General features: G+C 33.5%; 2 protein-coding genes across 2 annotated transcripts; both read left to right on the top strand.

Annotated features, from left to right (window-relative positions):
- Positions 1-674: 674 nt before the first annotated feature.
- LOC146914217 (uncharacterized) lies at positions 675-6,876 on the top strand. Its single transcript, XM_085717113.1, has 7 exons — positions 675-818; positions 2,789-4,987; positions 5,115-5,200; positions 5,689-5,895; positions 6,004-6,225; positions 6,459-6,583; positions 6,675-6,876. Exons 1-7 carry the CDS (start codon positions 816-818, stop codon positions 6,785-6,787), a joined length of 2,955 nt encoding a protein of 984 aa, XP_085573239.1. The 5' UTR covers positions 675-815; the 3' UTR covers positions 6,788-6,876.
- A 3,065-nt stretch (positions 6,877-9,941) lies between these two features.
- On the top strand, positions 9,942-17,391 carry LOC146914216 (uncharacterized). The gene is made up of 7 exons (XM_085717112.1): positions 9,942-10,017; positions 12,207-15,152; positions 15,279-15,364; positions 16,010-16,198; positions 16,308-16,529; positions 16,768-16,892; positions 16,987-17,391. The coding sequence occupies exons 1-7, from the start codon at positions 10,015-10,017 to the stop codon at positions 17,079-17,081; spliced, it is 3,666 nt and encodes a 1,221-aa protein (XP_085573238.1). The 5' UTR covers positions 9,942-10,014; the 3' UTR covers positions 17,082-17,391.
- Positions 17,392-17,778: the final 387 nt, after the last annotated feature.

Here is a 17,778-nt window from a genome sequence, read left to right as displayed (position 1 = left end):
ATGACAATATAAATTAGTCCATTTATCACTACCAAAAAAAATTAGTCCTTTTATGATCACAATATAAATTAGTCTTTTTTTGTTAGTCTAATGACTAGAGCTCACACAATTTAATTGTGGAGAAGTTGGGTGTACATGGTTCGAACCCCGCCCTGTATATAAATATGCAATATAGTATCTATCAACTAAAACTCTAGTTAACCTGTCCCGTGAGCATAGCTCAGTTGGTAGGACAATGCATTATTATATGCAGGGGCTGGAGTTCGAACCCCGTATACCCTACTTATTCACCTTATAAGGTGAATTCTAACCACTAGGTTACTTCCTTACTCCTTCAAAATAAGGTGAATTCTAACCACTAGGTTACTTCCTTAAAAAAAAACCACTACACTACTTAACAAAAAAAAAAAAAACTCTAGTTAAACTCACAGGGATAAATTAGTCCTTTTATTATAACAAATTAATGACAAATTTGTATTTAACTTAAAATAAATAAAATATGAATGACAAATTTAGATTTTATTTTTGTAACAAATATATCAATGTACTTAAAATATATTTTCCAAAAATAGTGGACAAAGATTTTTGTGTTACATAGTAAAACTAAAAACCCTAGTTAATGACCGCATCTGTTTCCGTACTTTAAAACAAAACACTGTCGCATGTAACACATCATCGCATCGCAGGTTGCACTAACTTTCTCTCTCTACATTCTCAACACCATCATCGCGCTTGATTCATTCATAGCCACATCAATTATCAACCACAATTATTCGATTTTCTCATCTGATAAATTCTTCAATCCAACAAACACAATGGTTAGTTTTTCTTTTTTCTAATGAAAATAATTTTTTACCAATATATTTTTTTTTTGTTGTAGAGATGAATTTGAGTTTATGATATTACAATGAATTTTAAGAATTTTGTTTATGGAATTGTCAATGTGAATTTATAGATGAATTTTTAGAATTTTGTTTGTTCCAATGATAGTACGATGAATTTTAAGAATCTTGTTTTTAGTTTTGTTGATGATAGTACGATGAATATTAAGAATCTTGTTTTTTTTATTGACCCTTTTTTTGTTTTGGGTGAATTTTGTTAAAAGTTTTTTTTTTTTGTTTTGTTTTTGAAATTGGGGTTTTTGGGAAAAGGTTGAATGTGACTGAATTTGTTCTTAATTATGTTCTTTTGTTATTGTAGAGTTAAATTTGAGTTTATGAATCTCAAAGTGAATTAATTAATTAATTGTAGCTTTTTTTATTTATTAATGATGGTACGATGAATTTTAAGATTTTTTTTGTCAATTTTCTTTGACCCCTTTTTTTTTTTGGTTGGTTGTGTGAATTTTGTTAAAAAGTTTGTTTTTTTATTTTTTAATTGGGGTTTTGGGAGAATGTTGAATATGAATGAATGCCTTCTGAATTATTTTTTTATTTTTATTTTTTTTGTTGATGTAGAGTTGAATTTGAGTTTATGCATCTCAAAGTGAATTCATAGATTGTAGTTTCTCTTTTTTTTAATATGAATGACCCTTTTGTTGTTTAGAGTGAATTTTGTTAAAAAGATGCATTTTTGAATTTGTGGTATGGGAAAAAGTTGAATATCAATGAATTAGTTTTGAATCAGGGTAAATATTGTATGCATAATGAACTATTTTGAGAAGCGGTTTTAAGTCGTGAAAGTTTCTTGTTTGGTTTTGAGATTCTTTTTATCTGTTTTGTAAGGAATTTGTAGATTGTAGTATCACTTTATCTTAACAATTAAGGTTGAATTAAAATTCGTTCTGAATTAGGGTAAATAATAATGCACAATGATTAAGGGTTTTGGAAAGGGGTTTTAAGTAGTCGAAGTTTCTTGTTTGGTTTTGAGATCTGTTGTTTTTTGAATATGTTGTTATTCAGAACTATGGACATTGATTTGAATGCATCCATAGAGTTAGCATTGTTATTTTTGATTTTTGTGTAATCCTTAAATTCTCAATTAATTAAGGACATTGATTTGGATGAAATTTTAGATTAGGGACATTGATTTGATTGAAATTTTAGATTTTTTTAATAAGCCTGTAAATCGCAATGTTGCTAGGGGGGTTTTGGAGTGCATAATATGAATGGTGGTTGTTAAATTATTGATTTTTTTATTTTTTATTTTTTTTATAGCGGGTTATCACATGTTGCAATTGTTGTTTTCGGTACTTTTAAAAGTCAACTCTGTAAAAGAAGAAAAATATGGCAGGTTGTCGGTTATAGTTGAACTCATCCATGGTTTTATGTTAAACCAAAATTTCTCTATTAGAAACAAGTTGACTTTATGTCTCTTTGTACTGTGAAGTTTGTTTGAAATTTTGTGAAATCTGACTGATTTGTCTAAAGTTGGACTGATAGATGTGTGTCAATGTCAGGTAACTATATCGAAAATGACAATATGTAAATGTCGAAATGTTAGACTTTTTATGGGACTTATTTAGAAGTTAAGTTAAATGCTCGTAATGATGATGTTCCAACATTTTTAGTTGAATGTGAATGCTTTTCAAAATTGGTACTAGTTTAGAAGTTAAGTTAAATGTGGTTTGAGTGATTTAGTTTGTTTCTGAATCGTAGAATTATTCAAATAGTATAGTATTTGAACCTTATTGTTAGAAAGTCGAGATAGTTGTTTTTGAATGTTGTCACGATAGTTATCTATGCACTGTGTCATAAATCACTTGTTTCAAACGTTTAAGTTGTTAGGTGAAAGACATGATTGGTTTTATATCTAACTCATTGCTTCATGTTTGAATGCTTATTTGCAGAATGGAAATTTTCAAAACAATTATAGAGGTGGATGGAATGATATGCCATTCAATGCTTTCAGTCAGGGACAGTTTAACTACAATTACCAACAAACACCGACGCCGCCATGTGTTGATAACAGGCAGTTACCGCATCAAGCGCAAACGCCGCCATGTGTTGATAACAGGCAGTTAGCACATCAAATGCCGACACCGTATGTTGATAGCAGGCAGTTAGCACATCAAATGCCGATGCCATATGTTGATAACAGACAGTTACCACAACCAACGCCGACGCCATATGTTGATAGCAGGCTGTTACCACATCAAGCGTGGGAGCAATATGTTGATAACAGGCAGCTACCACATCAAATGTCGACACAATATGCTGATAACAGGCGGGTACCACATCAATTGCCGGTGCCATATGTTGATAAGAGTCAGTTGCCACCTCAAATGCCGGCACAATATGCGGATAACAGGCAGTTGCCATGTCAATCGATGGTGTCATATGCTGATAGCAGGCAGTTGTCACATCAAATGCCGGCACAATATTCTGATAACATGCAGTTACCACATCAACCGCAGGCGCCATATGTTGATAACAGGCAGTTGCCACCTCAACCGCCAGCACAGCATGCAGATAACAAGCAGTTAACACATCAAACACAGGCGCCATATGTTGATAACAGGCAATTGCTCCATCAAATGCAGGCACAATATTCTGATAACACACAATTACCACATCAACCGATGGTGCCATATGTTGATAGGCCGTTGCCACCTCAACCGCTAGCACAACATGCAGATAACAGGCAGTTACCACATCAACCGCCGGCGCCATATGCTGATAGCAGGCTGCTGCCACATCAAATACCGGTGCACTATGCTGATAACAGGTACTTACCGCATCCAGCGCCGGCACACTATGCTGATAACAAGTACTTGACACATCAAACACCAGCACCCTATGCTGATAACAGTCCCTTGGCACATCAAACGCTGGCACTCTATGCCGATAACAGTACCTTACCACATCAAATGCCGACACCTTATGCTGATAACAGACACGTGCGACATCATACACCAGAAGACTGTGTTGATAAAATGTGCTTACCACAACAAACGCGAGAAAGTTTTGCTGATAAAAGTCCTGTACCACCTCAAAATCCGGAAGAATTTGCTGATAGTAAGTGCCACTTGTCAGAGCAAATGCTGGAAGACCATGCTGATGAGAGTCAGTTACCACAGAAAGCACCTGAAGCTGATAAGAAGTGCTTACCACAACATGTACACTGTAAGATTTGTGATTGTGGGATTCCTCACAAGTGTTTGGAACAACATAATAAGGGAAGGAGACATCAAAAAAATTTATCAGAACTACGTGAGCTACGAAAGAAATTGAAACGTGCTAAAAGAAAGAATAAACGTGCACAAGCTCTTGGTTTCATGGTAGCAAATTTGAAAATTGAAGGTCCTAGTTTCAAGAAGAAGAAAGTTCCAGCTGAAAGGTCTAAAAGGAAAGTCAGGGATAACACAAATGCAGAGGATCATGGTTCCAAGCGCAAGATTGAAGGAGCAACAACAGGTAAGGGCATGAAGATCAATAATGGGAAAAAAGAGCCCGTGAAATCATCAAAACCTGGGGTCAATGCTCTGTCAAATCTTGCCAACTGTCTAGTTGAAATACCTGAGTCAGAATCACCACAGTCTCCTATTGGTTCCGAGGTATCCACATCTGTAGCAGCAGTTACACAGACAGAAATATCTGAAAGCAAAGTTCATAATGAGATTCAGAATTATGTTTTTGATTCAAATGATCAGCAACAATCAATCTCAATGGAATTGTTCGACCCTGCTGGTTCTTTAAATAACAACCAAACCGAATTTGTGAATTCTGATTCTGCAGCAATCGAAATAGTTATAGAACCACTTGCATCTGCACCACCAGATCCATCATTGTCAAGTTTTGAACCCCTAACCAAACATGGTCTACATACTGAAATCGAACCTCAAGTATCGGAAGCCGTAGTATGTTATGAGCGCCAACATCTTTCTGAGGAGATAGATATTCCACTGCTACCATCAGTCTCAATGCAGATTGATACCGCTTCAGAGGCCAGTGATGAAACCGAAACTGAAGATGAAGATGAAAGCTCCCAATCTGAAGTTGAGATGGATGTTCTTGAAACTCAGTCAGGGTCAACTAAATTGCCTAAGGTAGTTCTGATTTCCAATGGAAGTATCAACCGATACTGTACTTTTTTTCCATCAAAATATGTTCCTTTTTTGTTGTTATCTAACCTTTTATGAATCATTGCATTAAAACTTTGCCAACTTGTTGCAGATACCTGTTTGTCTTACGTGTGGTGATGTAGGCTTTGAAGAGACGTTGGTATATTGCAACAAATGTGAAGAATGTGCTCTGCATAGGTACTTGTTACTTACTCTATCCATCTACTTTGTTGCATGTACTCGTAGCGGATTTTAATCATTGAATTATGACTCTGAAGAATATTGAATGACGCACATTGTTTCGCTCAATACTCACCCTGATCCTGTTTTGTTTCTTTCCCGTCGTAATTTGTTAGATAAAGCTGAAATAAGATTTTATTGTTTTCATCATCACACTCAAGTAGCAAATGCATCTATTATGTAAGAAGCACTGAGACATGACATGAGCAACTCATTTGGTCCCGCATTGTACTTGATACGCCATCGATACGTATCAGCTAAATATCACGTCTTTCTAAAAAAATCCCTATTCTGTTCCATTTCTTCATCAGAAACACAGATTTTAGAATGCTATTTAATTTTGCCATCATATTTTTCTACACATGCAGATTTTACATTATATGAAGTTGTAGTTTCACATTCTTAAATGCCATTTCACCTTATAAATTTCAACTTTCCCTTTTCAGGTATTGTTTAGACGGGCCTGTGATTTTTACGGATGAGGTTATTTGGTATTGTGAGGATTGCGAAGAAGAGGTAATAGACACAAATTGTCTGGATCAAGACACTTCTGATTCTTCAGATTCTTCCGATTCAGAAAGTGAAGTTGATTCTAGTGAGGAGGAATGTGTGGCCGATGTTCATCCACAGCCTATTGCTGATCCAATCTGGAGGTAAAAAATTTGTTTTTTTGTGATTTTTCATACTGTCTTTTTTAATGAATTTTTTTGGTAGCTGCTACAGCGGAAGCATCGTCTAAAATTGAATTTTATGTCCAATAGGGGAAGTTTGAAGGTTTACCACAAAAGCGTAGATAAAATCACAAGACTAATGGGACATTTGTCCACATTAGCATGCCCTAAAGTTCTTGAAGAGGCAAGACATATCCCTGATGTGCTATATGCAGAATTGCTTCAAAGATCAGCTGTGTGGCCAGAGAGTTTCAAGAAATTTGGAACAAATAATCTGAGCATCGGCCTTTATTTCTTTCCGCAAAATGAAAGGTGACATTTTGTATAAACTTGAGAACATGTTTGATTTGATACAAAGGATATGCACCGTCGGTGCGAACTAGATTTATACTAACATCCGATAAAAACTCGCTATTTTGCCACATCATTCCACTTTCATAACTGTATTTTAAAAAATGAATGGACGTCAACGTAAATTAAGTTTCACCGACAATTGTGCTCATATTGAAACTAGTATTGAATTAAATGCTAATGTCTTTTTGCAGAGTTGAGAGATATTTTGACCAACTAGTTCATGAAATGATTTCCAATGACCTGGCCATAAGAACTTTCATTGTAAAAGCCGAGCTTTTAATTTTTCCGTCAACGGTGCTCCCAAGCGAATATAAGAGTGAGTTACATTACATTACATACATGCTCCTTCTTCATTTAAACTTCATTGTTTGTTAATTGTGTCTAAATTTGAGTTACTCATTTTGCAGGATTTCAATCAAAGTATTATTTGTGGGGAGTTTTTAGAAGAAAGCAATCACCATCCAAGATAAGTGATGCTGGTTCTTCTAGAAGTTTTTATAGTAACAAGTCTTGTGAATAGTTTTTAGGGCATTTTTGTTTGTACTAATGTGCTTCTAACCATAGATTATGTATGCTTCTTACAGTTTTATTTATCACATTTTTGTTTAATTCTTTTTTAGAAGTTACAAGTTAATGCTTTGTTTAAGTCTTTGTTAAAAGTTACTAGTTAATTTTATTTTTTTTTTACAAGTATTTTTTAAGAGTTGTATGATAATTAAATATGTTTTTTTATTTGCAATTAAAGTATTTCAAAACAGTTTTCTTGATGAAGAAAACATTCACATTTTGCAAAACCATTTTATTTAGGCATGTTAGACTAAATATCTATTAATAAGATAAGATTTGTTATAAGTTTTCTTTCTCTCAAACCAAAAGTGGAGTAGTTTGTAAGGTGTATAGTTTCTATTGGGTGACATGTGTGGGCAATTGGTCAAAATGTCAAACATATAGTAGTGTAATTTACCAAAATTTATTTTCTATTTTTGTTCATCCATCCTCTCAAATCAAAACTCAAACTCAATCATATTGATTTTTTTTATCAATGGTTCCAAACCAAAACAATCTCTACCTTAATTTCTCAATTTGTTTGAGCCAAAGGATATAAAGTTGGAGATCATTTGTTTAAACTTGAATGAATGGGTAAATATTAATTTAATTATGGTAAGAAACACAGAGTAAGTAAGGTTCACCTTAAAATGAAGATAAAAAATCTCATTCAATCATTGCTAAATATTTCTAAAGGTATAGTTTTGGGAGTGAATCAAACATGTGATTCTTTTGGCTAAGAATTTGCAATGGACATCACATTTGTTTACAAGATAAAAACTGGTCATATGTAAAAAGTTGATAGTCAAAGTTGAATGACGTAGTTCATATGTTTGCATGATGTTACCTATTACTCAAAGTATTTATTTTATATATACTATAAAATATTATTATAAGTAAATTAATTATTTTTTGATGAGAATAGATTATGTATGGCTCTTATAAATAATTTAAAATTGTTACTATCTCAAAATGATTTACCTTTTTTATATTTATTTTTTTTCCCGATATGTAACAATCAACCTAACAGTAACAACATTGTCAATTAAGTTATACCTTACTAATGATATTTACATATTTTTATTTTTATTATAAAATAGCAAACGTCTCGTCTTTTTTCTTTTTTTATGGCTCTGATTATATTTTTTTCTTATAAGACAATCAAATAATTTTAGCAAATATATCAAAATAAACTCTCTTTTAGTATTGAAATTATTCCTATTACAATGAGATTGTTCGTACTTCAATAAAATTTAATTATTTTTAATTAAATAATTTAAATAATGTTTTAAGAGGATAAAATTGGGAATACAACAATTGAATGAACATGTAATTGGGAGAAAAGGACATTACATTAGCTAAAAGGACAAAGACCATATCAAAAGGGGGCTTCAAGTAAAATAACAAGACAACTATCACTTAGACCTTCACATAAAGTATGTCGTAACCTAACCACCTAATCCCTACAAAGAAGGTACTTAATAGTCATGATCAAATTTTTATACTTGTGATATACATTCAAATTCTTTTGCATGAGGTGAACAACAATAGTTTAATGAGATAGACAGAACACGTGTATAAAGCCAATATCGCAACACAACTTCACATGATATAAACCAAAATCTCAAGATGAAGAATGCAAGGATGAATGAAAAAAAATAAAAATCTTATCTAATTTATAACCAAACTCATGTAGTAAGATTTTTTTTCTGACGGAAACTCTCATAGTGAGATATACTCGGGATATTTAATAAATTTTGAATGGAGACTAAATTTGATCCCTCATAATTTTCTCTTAATGCGTGACATTTTTATAAAAATGACAAAACAAATCTTTACGTATCATAACAAATGGACTAATTCACCCCAATATAAAAATGTCATGATTAAATTATTTTGTTGAATTAAAATCGATAAAAATTACGAAAAATCAAATTGAATCTTTACCCATATACTCTACCGTGTTACAATAAACGACTTAGTTTAACTATGTACACTATTCATATTGCATATTTTGAACATATTTTTCCAGTAATATATGAAGACAAATGTTAACATATAAGAAATTATTTTTAAAAGGGTATATAAAAAGTTGTTGTCTACCCTTAAAAAAAAAAAGTTGTTGTCTAGATTAATATTTTTAAAAGGCCAAATACCATTTGCGGTCCTTTAAGTCACATGATTATAACAAGTTAGTCCTTTAATTTTTTTAGTTACAAATTGGTCCTTTAAGTCATAAAATATTGCACTATTATCCTAATTTCATCAAACTCAATCATAAAGTGTTTACGTGAATGTTTAATGTTAAGTTGGTTTGTCCAAATTCATTGCTCTCAAAACTAGAGCTCATATGTGTGTTATTCAGTCTTGATTCAAAACAAAATTGACAAATTACTTTTTATAATATTGCTGATCAATATTTCTATGTAAAATTAGGTTTGAAGTTCAAAAACAAGAACAAGAAAATGTGTATAAGTAATCATATTTGATGTCATGAGCAATTTTGGACCTACCATCTTAATGTTAAACGGTCTATAAACACTTTTTAATGAAGTTGGATGAAAGCATGGAATGACAGTGTAAATATTCTATGACTTGGACCAATTTATAACAAAAAATAACTTAAAAGATCAATTAGTAACAAAAGAGCTTTGTTATTTGAACAACCATTTAGATGACAACTTTTATGACAACCATAGAAATACTAAGAAAGAGGTATTGACATAAAAACCAAAACAATAGAGAGAGAAAGGAAAAAGATAATGTGCGTATAAGAGAGAAAGTTGTCACCAAAGTTGTCAAAAAGTGATTATACAATTATCATTTCTCATAAAAAAAAACTTAAATAATTAATCTATTATAAAGATATAACTTAAAAGATCACGAGAGATATTCAGCCTTTTTAAAATATAAACTTTGACACTAATGTTTTTCACAAATAGATGGATAGATTGTGTGCTTTGTGCTTTAACATTTGTCTTCATGTAAACATATGATCACCTCATCAACACACACGTTGCACTCTTTTTTCTTTCTTTCTTTAGTTAAAAATTAATTAAAAATATATCTGCACTTAACACATGTGCGTTAGTATAAATATAAGTTATTGTCTTTCTCTTCACACTTTCACTCTTCATACTCTTCCTTCCTTCATTCTCAACAAATCTTCGCGCCGCTTCAGAGCAATATCAACACTACACAATGGTTAGTTTTTCTTCTTTGTTTTCTTTTATCAAAATGTTTTTTCTTCTTCTCTGTTTAGAGCTGAGTTTGTTTGAGTTTATGCATGCATGCATGTCAAACTCAAATTATAGATTGTACAATTTTTGTTGTTATTCAAAACTAAGGAGTTCATAGATTGTTGTTTCTTTGTGTTAAACATAGTCATATGAGTTTATCCTATGAATTACGGATAGAAACATGGATACTTAACACGACACAGACACTGACAGACCAACACATAATAATCTGAGAAAATCACATAATTCAGTGTAATTATATGCGTACCTGACACTGGGACACGCCCAATCTAATAAGTGTTTGTGCTTCATAGTTTGGTAAACAAACTTATTTGCATCTTATAGCACATACGACCAGACATTTATCGTGATAAACTTACATAAGCTATTTCTATAACAAAAGATAAAATTATTTAAATTGTTTTTGTATATGCTATAAGCTGTTTTCATAAGCTATATTGGAGAAGTCATGAAAATAAGTTGAGAAAACTTATGTAAGTTGTCATAAGCTGTTTCACAAGTTCTTTAAACAATCTCACAAAACTTATGTCAAATAGATAAGTTCAAATAAATCAATCCAAACAACCCTATTTGACTAAGAATCTTTTTCTTTATTGTCAATTTTGTTTCAACTTTTTTGTCTTGAGTGATTTTTGTTAAAAATATGCTTTTTTTTTGAATGGGGTTTTGGGAAAAAGGTTGAATGTGAATTCTTCCTAAATTTAGGTGAATAATGCTTGAATGATTAAGGGGTTTAGAAAGGGTTTTAAGTGTTGAAAATTTCTTAATTGGTTTTGGATTTTTTTTTATTGAGTTGTTGTTATTCAAGATGAAGAACATAAATTTTTTTTCTTGATAAATAAGAACACTGATTTAGATATATAACTGTGAAGTTGGAATAGTATTTTTTTTTCGTGCGTAATATATAAAATCTCGTTAGATGTTGAAATTGAGGTTTGGAAAGGGTTTATATATAGTGAACGTTTATTGTTTGGTTTTGAAATCATTTTTTGAGTAAACCATCAAATTCGTCTCTAACTTTGTAGGGCACTCTCAAATAGGTCCTTGTCATTATGAATATTTCAAAAAAGTCCCTTGACTATGTCAAATTTTATTCATATTTGTTCTTGTGATAGAATGTTAGTACTATATTGATAGTAAGTTGTTAAAATATAGGGAACTAATTGCTAGTAAATGATTCATTGAAAGACCAACGTAACAATTTAATAGAGTCGGGGACCTTTTTGAAATATTCATACTCTTAGAGATCTACTTAAGAGCGTCCTACAAAAACCAGGATTAATTTGGTGGTTTATTCATCTTTTTTTCTTTTAAACATACAATGATCTGACGGTGATGTTACATATTTATGAAATTTTTAGATTTTTAATAAGCTTGTAAAGTCCAATGCTGGAAGGGGCTTGGTGAATTGTCTAAGATAGGTTTTGAATTATTGATTTTTATTTTTTTTTGTAAACCGAGTTAGTACACGCTGTATTTTTTTTTTGAAGGAACGCTGTAATTGTTGTGTTCTATCACCTTTAAAGTGGCCATTGTTATTCTTTACTGAATTCTGTGTAATGTAATGCAAGACAATTATGGTTGGTGGGATAGTTGAAATCATCAAAGGTTTTTACATTGACCGGTATTGCTTTATTAGAAACAGGTTGAAATTTTGTGATATATCATAACATTGATTTGTCTAAAGTTAGATGTGTGTCAGTGTCAAGTTTACTATATAAGAAATGACACAATATCATAACATGAATGAACATGGTTGTAGTAAATGTCGAGATGTTAGAATTTTTGTTGGGAATTCAGATCGTAGTGATAACATTCCAACATTTTTATTTGAATCTGAATGTGAATGCTTTTCAAAACTATGTTTCAAATCGTAGTGATAATATTCCAACATTTTTATTTGAATCTGGATATGTTTGGAAGTTTCGGAATGTGAATGGTCAAATTATTCAAATGGTTTAGTGTTTGAACCTTATTGCTACAAAGTAGGTAGTTATTTCTCAATGTTGCCTCGATATAAATCTATGCACTGTGTCATGAATCAATTGTTTCAAATGCTCAAGTTGTTAGTAAAAAGTTATGATTGGTACTATATTTAATACACCTGCTTCATGTTTGAATATGTATTTGCAGAATCGAAATTTACAGAACAATTATAGAAGTGGTTGGAATGATATGCCATTCGATGATTTTAGTTGGAGACAGTTCGACTACAATTACCAAATTCCTCATGACAGGGGTCACCACTATGCTGATGACATGCAGATGCCGGCGCACCATGCTGATGACATGCACTCAACACATCAAATTCCGGAACACTATGATGAAATGAGATTTTTACCACATCGAAGTCCGGATCACTATGATGATATGAGGTTTCTACCACATCAAAGTCCGGATCACTATGATGATACGAGGTTTCAACCACATCGAATTCCGGATCACTATGATGATACGGGGTTTCTACCACATCGAATTCCGGATCACTATGATGATACGGGGTTTCAACCACATCGAAGTCCGGATCACTATGATGATACGAGGTTTCAGCCACATCGAATTCGGGATCACTATGATGATACGAGGTTTCTGCCACATCGAAGTCCGGATCACTATGATGATACGAGGTTTCTGCCACATCGAAGTCCGGATCACTATGATGATACGAGGTTTCTGCCACATCGAAGTCCGGAACACTATGATGATATAAGGTTTCTGCCACATCGAAGTCCGGATCACTATGATGATACGAGGTTTCTACCACATCGAAGTCCGGATCACTATGATTTTACGAGGTTTCTACCACATCTAAGTCCGGATCACTATGATGATGCGAGGTTTCAACCACATCAAATTCGGGATCACTATGATGATACGAGGTTTCAACCACATCGAATTCGGGATCAATATGATGATACGAGGTTTCTGCCACATCGAAGTCCGGATCACTATGATGATATGAGGTTTCTGCCACATCGAAGTCCGGATCACTATGATGATACAAGGTTTTCACCACATCAAACGCCGCCATACTATGCTGATAACCGACACTTGACACATCAAAGGCCTAAACACTATGCTGATAAGAGGCCTTTACCACATCAAACGCCGCCACACTATGCTGATAACCGACACTTGACACATCAAAGGCCTAAACACTATGCTGATAAGAGGCCTTTACCACATCAAACGCCGCCATACTATGCTGATAAGAGGCATTTACCACATCAAACACCCAAAGACTTTGCTGATAAAAGGAACTTACCACATCAGAGGCCGAAAGACTATGCTAATAAGAGGCACTTACCACATCCATTGCCAGAATGCAATGCTGATAAGAGGCCTGCACTACATCAAACGCCCGAAGATTATGCTGATAAAATGCATTCGCCACAACAAAAGCCGGAACACTCTGGTGATAAAAGGCACATACGACAAAAAATGCCCGAAAACTTTGCTGATAAAAGGATCCTACCACATCAAAAGACGGAAGACTTTGCTGATAAAAGGGACTTACAGCATCAAAAGTCGGAAGATACATCTTCCAGTCTTGATGCAATAGCAAGAGCACCACCACAAGGTCCTATGACTTCTCAAAGTGCTTTATGGACCAAAGTAGATGAAGGGAAAGAACATCGTGAGGTTCAGAATTGTGGTATGGATGAATGTGCTGAGAAAGTGTGCTTGCCACATCAAAAGCCAAAACCAACTATGCCTGTTGTAGCGACTGCTGAATGTGTACAATGTGAAATTTGTAATATTATGGTTTCTCACAAGAGTTTGGAAGAGCATTATAATGGAAAGAAACATCGAAGAATGTTATGTGATCTATCAAAGAAACATAAAACTTCAAATGGAGAAGAGAAGAGAGTAGTTCAAACGCCTGACTTACCACAGCAAACACCTGAAAACTGTGCTGACAAGAAGTGCTTACCACATCAAATGCCGGAACCAACTATTCCTGCTGTAACCACCATTGAACTTGTACATTGTGAAACTTGCGACATTATGGTTCCTGTTAAGTGTTTGGAAGAGCATAATGGTGGAAAGAAACATCGAAGAATGTTATCAAAACCATGTGAGCAATCAATGAAAGATGGGAGTCCGGTTGAAAATATTAGTCATGAAGCTCCTAGATTCAGGTACAAGGAAGTTTCAACTGAAGGTTCTAAAAGGAAAGTCAGAGATAACACTGATGCAAAGGGTCATGCTTTCAAGCGCGAGGTTGAAGAAACAACAGGAGGTAAGTACATGAAGATGAATAATGGGATAAGGCTTGTGAAATCATCAAAACCTGAGGTCAATGATATATCAAATTCAGCCGAATCTTTAGTCCAAATACCTAAATTAACATCATCATCAGGGCATGTGGCTTCTCCTAAATTGGCACCAATCCTAGCGTCTCAACATGTCTCACCCTCACTGTCTCAAGAGTTCAAAGGCAAAGAACATCACAAGTTTCAAAATACTACAGTGGAGCAGAATGATCAGCCACAATCAGGTCTAGTAGAGTTGAATGCCTCGGTAGAATCTATGAGTTGTGATTTTGTAGGAAACGCACCAGCACAAGTCCCTGTGACTTCATCGGTATTCACACCAGTAGAAGCAACAGCTGGATTAAGTCTTGAACCGTCAATTCAGATCAATTCACAGAAAGAAGTAGCAGAAGGCAATGAACATCTTGAGGTTCAGAATTATGGTGTGGAAACAAATGATCAGCCACACTCAATTGCGATGGAGTTTCATGCTCCTGCAGTTTCAATGGAGTTGCATGACCCTGCTAAAGTTGTGAATTCTAATTCTGCAGCAATAGTTGTTGAACCACTTGCATCCACACTGCAAGATGCAGTAGGGCCAAGTTTTGAACCCCTAACCGAACATGGTCTACATACTGAAACAAAACCTGAAGTATCGGAAGCTATAGTATATTATGAGAGTCAGAATCCACAATCAGGTTCAATGAAGATTGATGCCGATTCGAAGGTCCGTACTGAAACCAAAACTGCGGGTGGAAGTTTGCAAGTTGAAGAGGAGATGTATGTTCTCTCCGATGAGTCGGGGAAAGTTCCGTTGCCTCAGGTTTTTCTTAATTCCCGATTCCCAATACTGTGCTTTTTTCGTAAGATGTTTTTTTCTTTTTTTTTTGGAGTTATACATCTTTTATGATTCATTGGTATATTGTAAAACTTTGCCTACTTGTTTCAGGTATCTGTTTGTCTTAAGTGTGGTGATGAAGGCTTTGAAGAGACGTTGGTATATTGTAACAAATGTGAAGATTATGCACTGCATAGGTACTTGTTACTTATTCTTTCATTCTACTCTCTTGCATGTACTTGTTGCAAATAATAATCATCGTTCTTTGATGCATATGCAAGATGCAACCACTTCTATTTCTATCTGGAGACGTGACTCCAAAGAATATTGAAGCGATACGCATTGCTCTGCATTAATACCCTGATCTTGTTTTCTGCAGAAATAAGCTTTTATATTTTACCAACTTTTATTAACATATCATATGGACATGCTTTCCAATTTCTATTTACTTTGACGTTGAATTCTGACGATGAAAATAAGGGTACTATATAATCTACAACATGATTTAGATTCATATTACTATTGTATTGTAATATATTGTATGTCCGTCTTTTAGATTCGTCTCTTCTATAAGAGAAAATTGTTGTGTGAATACCAACGTTCTCTTCGTTTGAGTTTATAAGCAACTCGTTTGTATTAATAATACCATGAACTACCATTTCTTCATCAGAAGCATAGTAATTTTAGCTTTTGCAATTTATAGAGTTTCCACATTCTTAAATATCTATGAAAGTACTAACACAGACACGTACACTATACACAACAAGACGCGTTGACATGGATAATAATTTGAAGAAATAAAATAATTAAATGTAATTGCATGTGTCGGTGTTGTGTTTCAGGTATTGTTTAGACGGGCCTGTGATTTTTACAGATGAGGTTATTTGGCTTTGTGAGGATTGTGACAAAGAGGAAGTAGACACAGATTATCCTGATTGCCAAACTGCAGATTCAGAAAAAGGCAAAGTTGATTCCAGTGAGGACATTGTGACTGTTGCTGATCCACAACCTATTCCTGATCCAATCTGGAAGTAAGAAACACGCTTTGTAACTTTAGTCACCGTCTTTTGGAATTAACGAATTTTATGAAGCTGTTATGGCAAAAGCATTGTCTGAAGTTGAATTTTGTGGATATAATAGGGGAAGTTTGCAGGTTTTCTACAAAAACAATGATAAAATCACAAAACTGATGGGCCATTTGTCCACTTTAGCATGCCCTAAAGTTCTTGAAGAGGCAAGACATATCCCTGATGTGCTATATGCAGAATTGCTTCAAAGATCAGCTGTGTGGCCAGAGAGTTTCAGGAAATTTGGAACAAATAATCTGAGCATTGGCCTTTATTTCTTTCCTCAGAATGAAAGGTGAGATTTTGCACAAACTTGAGAACATGTTTGATTTGATACAAAGGATATGCACCGTCGGTGTGAACTAGATTTATACTAACATCCGATAAAAACTCGCTATTTTGTCACATCATGCCACTTTCATAACTGTATTTTAAAAAATGAATGGATGTCGGCGTAAATTAAGTTACACCGACAGTTATGTCATGCTCATATTGAAATTAGTATTGAATTAAATACTAATGTCTTTTTGCAGAGTTGAGAGATATTTTGACCAACTAGTTCATGAAATGATTTCCAATGACCTGGCCATAAGAACTTTCATTGTAAAAGCCGAGCTTTTAATTTTCCCGTCAACGGTGCTCCCAAGCGAATATAAGAGTGAGTTACTACATTACATTACATACATTCTATTTCTTCATTTAAACTTCATTGTTTGTTAATTGTGTCTAAATTTGAGTTACACATTTTGCAGGATTTCAATCAAAGTATTATTTGTGGGGAGTTTTTAAAAGAAAGCAATCACCATCGAAGATAGCTGGTTCTTCTGGAAAGGATGCTAGTGTCTGACCTGACAATAATCTTTTGAATAGTTTTTATAGTAACAAGTCTTGTGAATAGTTTTTAGGGCATTTTTGCTTGTACTAATGTGCTTCTAACCATAGATTATACATGTTTCCTACAGTTTTATTTATCACCTTTTTTTGTTTAATTCTTTGTTAGAAGTCATTGGTTAATGCTTTGTTTAACTTTTAAGTCTTTGTTAGAAGTTACTAGTTAATGCTTTTTTTTAGAAGTATATTTTAAGAGTTGTATGATAATTAAATATGTTTTTTTATTGGTTAAAGTACTCCGGTGATCATAGCTCAATTGATAGATATATTACATTATTTTTTATCAATTAAAGTATTTCAAAACAGTTCCCATAAGCATAGCTTAGGGACATCGTATTATATATGCATGAACGTGGGTTCGAACTCCAAATTTTCTACTTATTCCACTTAAGGGTGAATTCTAGCCATTACACTACTTGATAAAAAAAATATGTCAACAAAAAATATGTCAACAATTAAGTTTGATATTTTTCTTAGAAAATAAGTTAGTAGCTTAGGAAGAGATCGTTTGCATTTTGCTAAATAATAATCAAAACATAAATATAAAGAGAAACATCATATATAAATTACTCTGATTTGTGTAAGCATGAATTAATTCACAACTTGTTGAATCTTTTCATTCTAATCCTTGAAGTGTTACGGTTGTTGGTTGC

Source organism: Medicago sativa, chromosome 6, assembly GCF_051527215.1.
Source record: "Medicago sativa cultivar Bolivia chromosome 6, Bolivia_mono, whole genome shotgun sequence".
Classification (NCBI taxonomy): domain Eukaryota; kingdom Viridiplantae; phylum Streptophyta; class Magnoliopsida; order Fabales; family Fabaceae; genus Medicago; species Medicago sativa.
Note: the sequence above shows the minus strand (reverse complement) of the source record. Positions and strands in the feature narration are given on the sequence as shown.

Excerpts from the sequence above, each read along its gene's own strand:
- LOC146914217 (XM_085717113.1), top strand. Across the intron at positions 5,201-5,688 it reads GAAGAATGTGCTCTGCATAG|GTATTGTTTAGACGGGCCTG; the intron begins GTACTTGTTACT and ends TTCCCTTTTCAG. Across the intron at positions 5,896-6,003 it reads ATTGCTGATCCAATCTGGAG|GGGAAGTTTGAAGGTTTACC; the intron begins GTAAAAAATTTG and ends TATGTCCAATAG.
- LOC146914216 (XM_085717112.1), top strand. Across the intron at positions 15,153-15,278 it reads GGAAAGTTCCGTTGCCTCAG|GTATCTGTTTGTCTTAAGTG; the intron begins GTTTTTCTTAAT and ends TACTTGTTTCAG. Across the intron at positions 16,199-16,307 it reads ATTCCTGATCCAATCTGGAA|GGGAAGTTTGCAGGTTTTCT; the intron begins GTAAGAAACACG and ends TGGATATAATAG.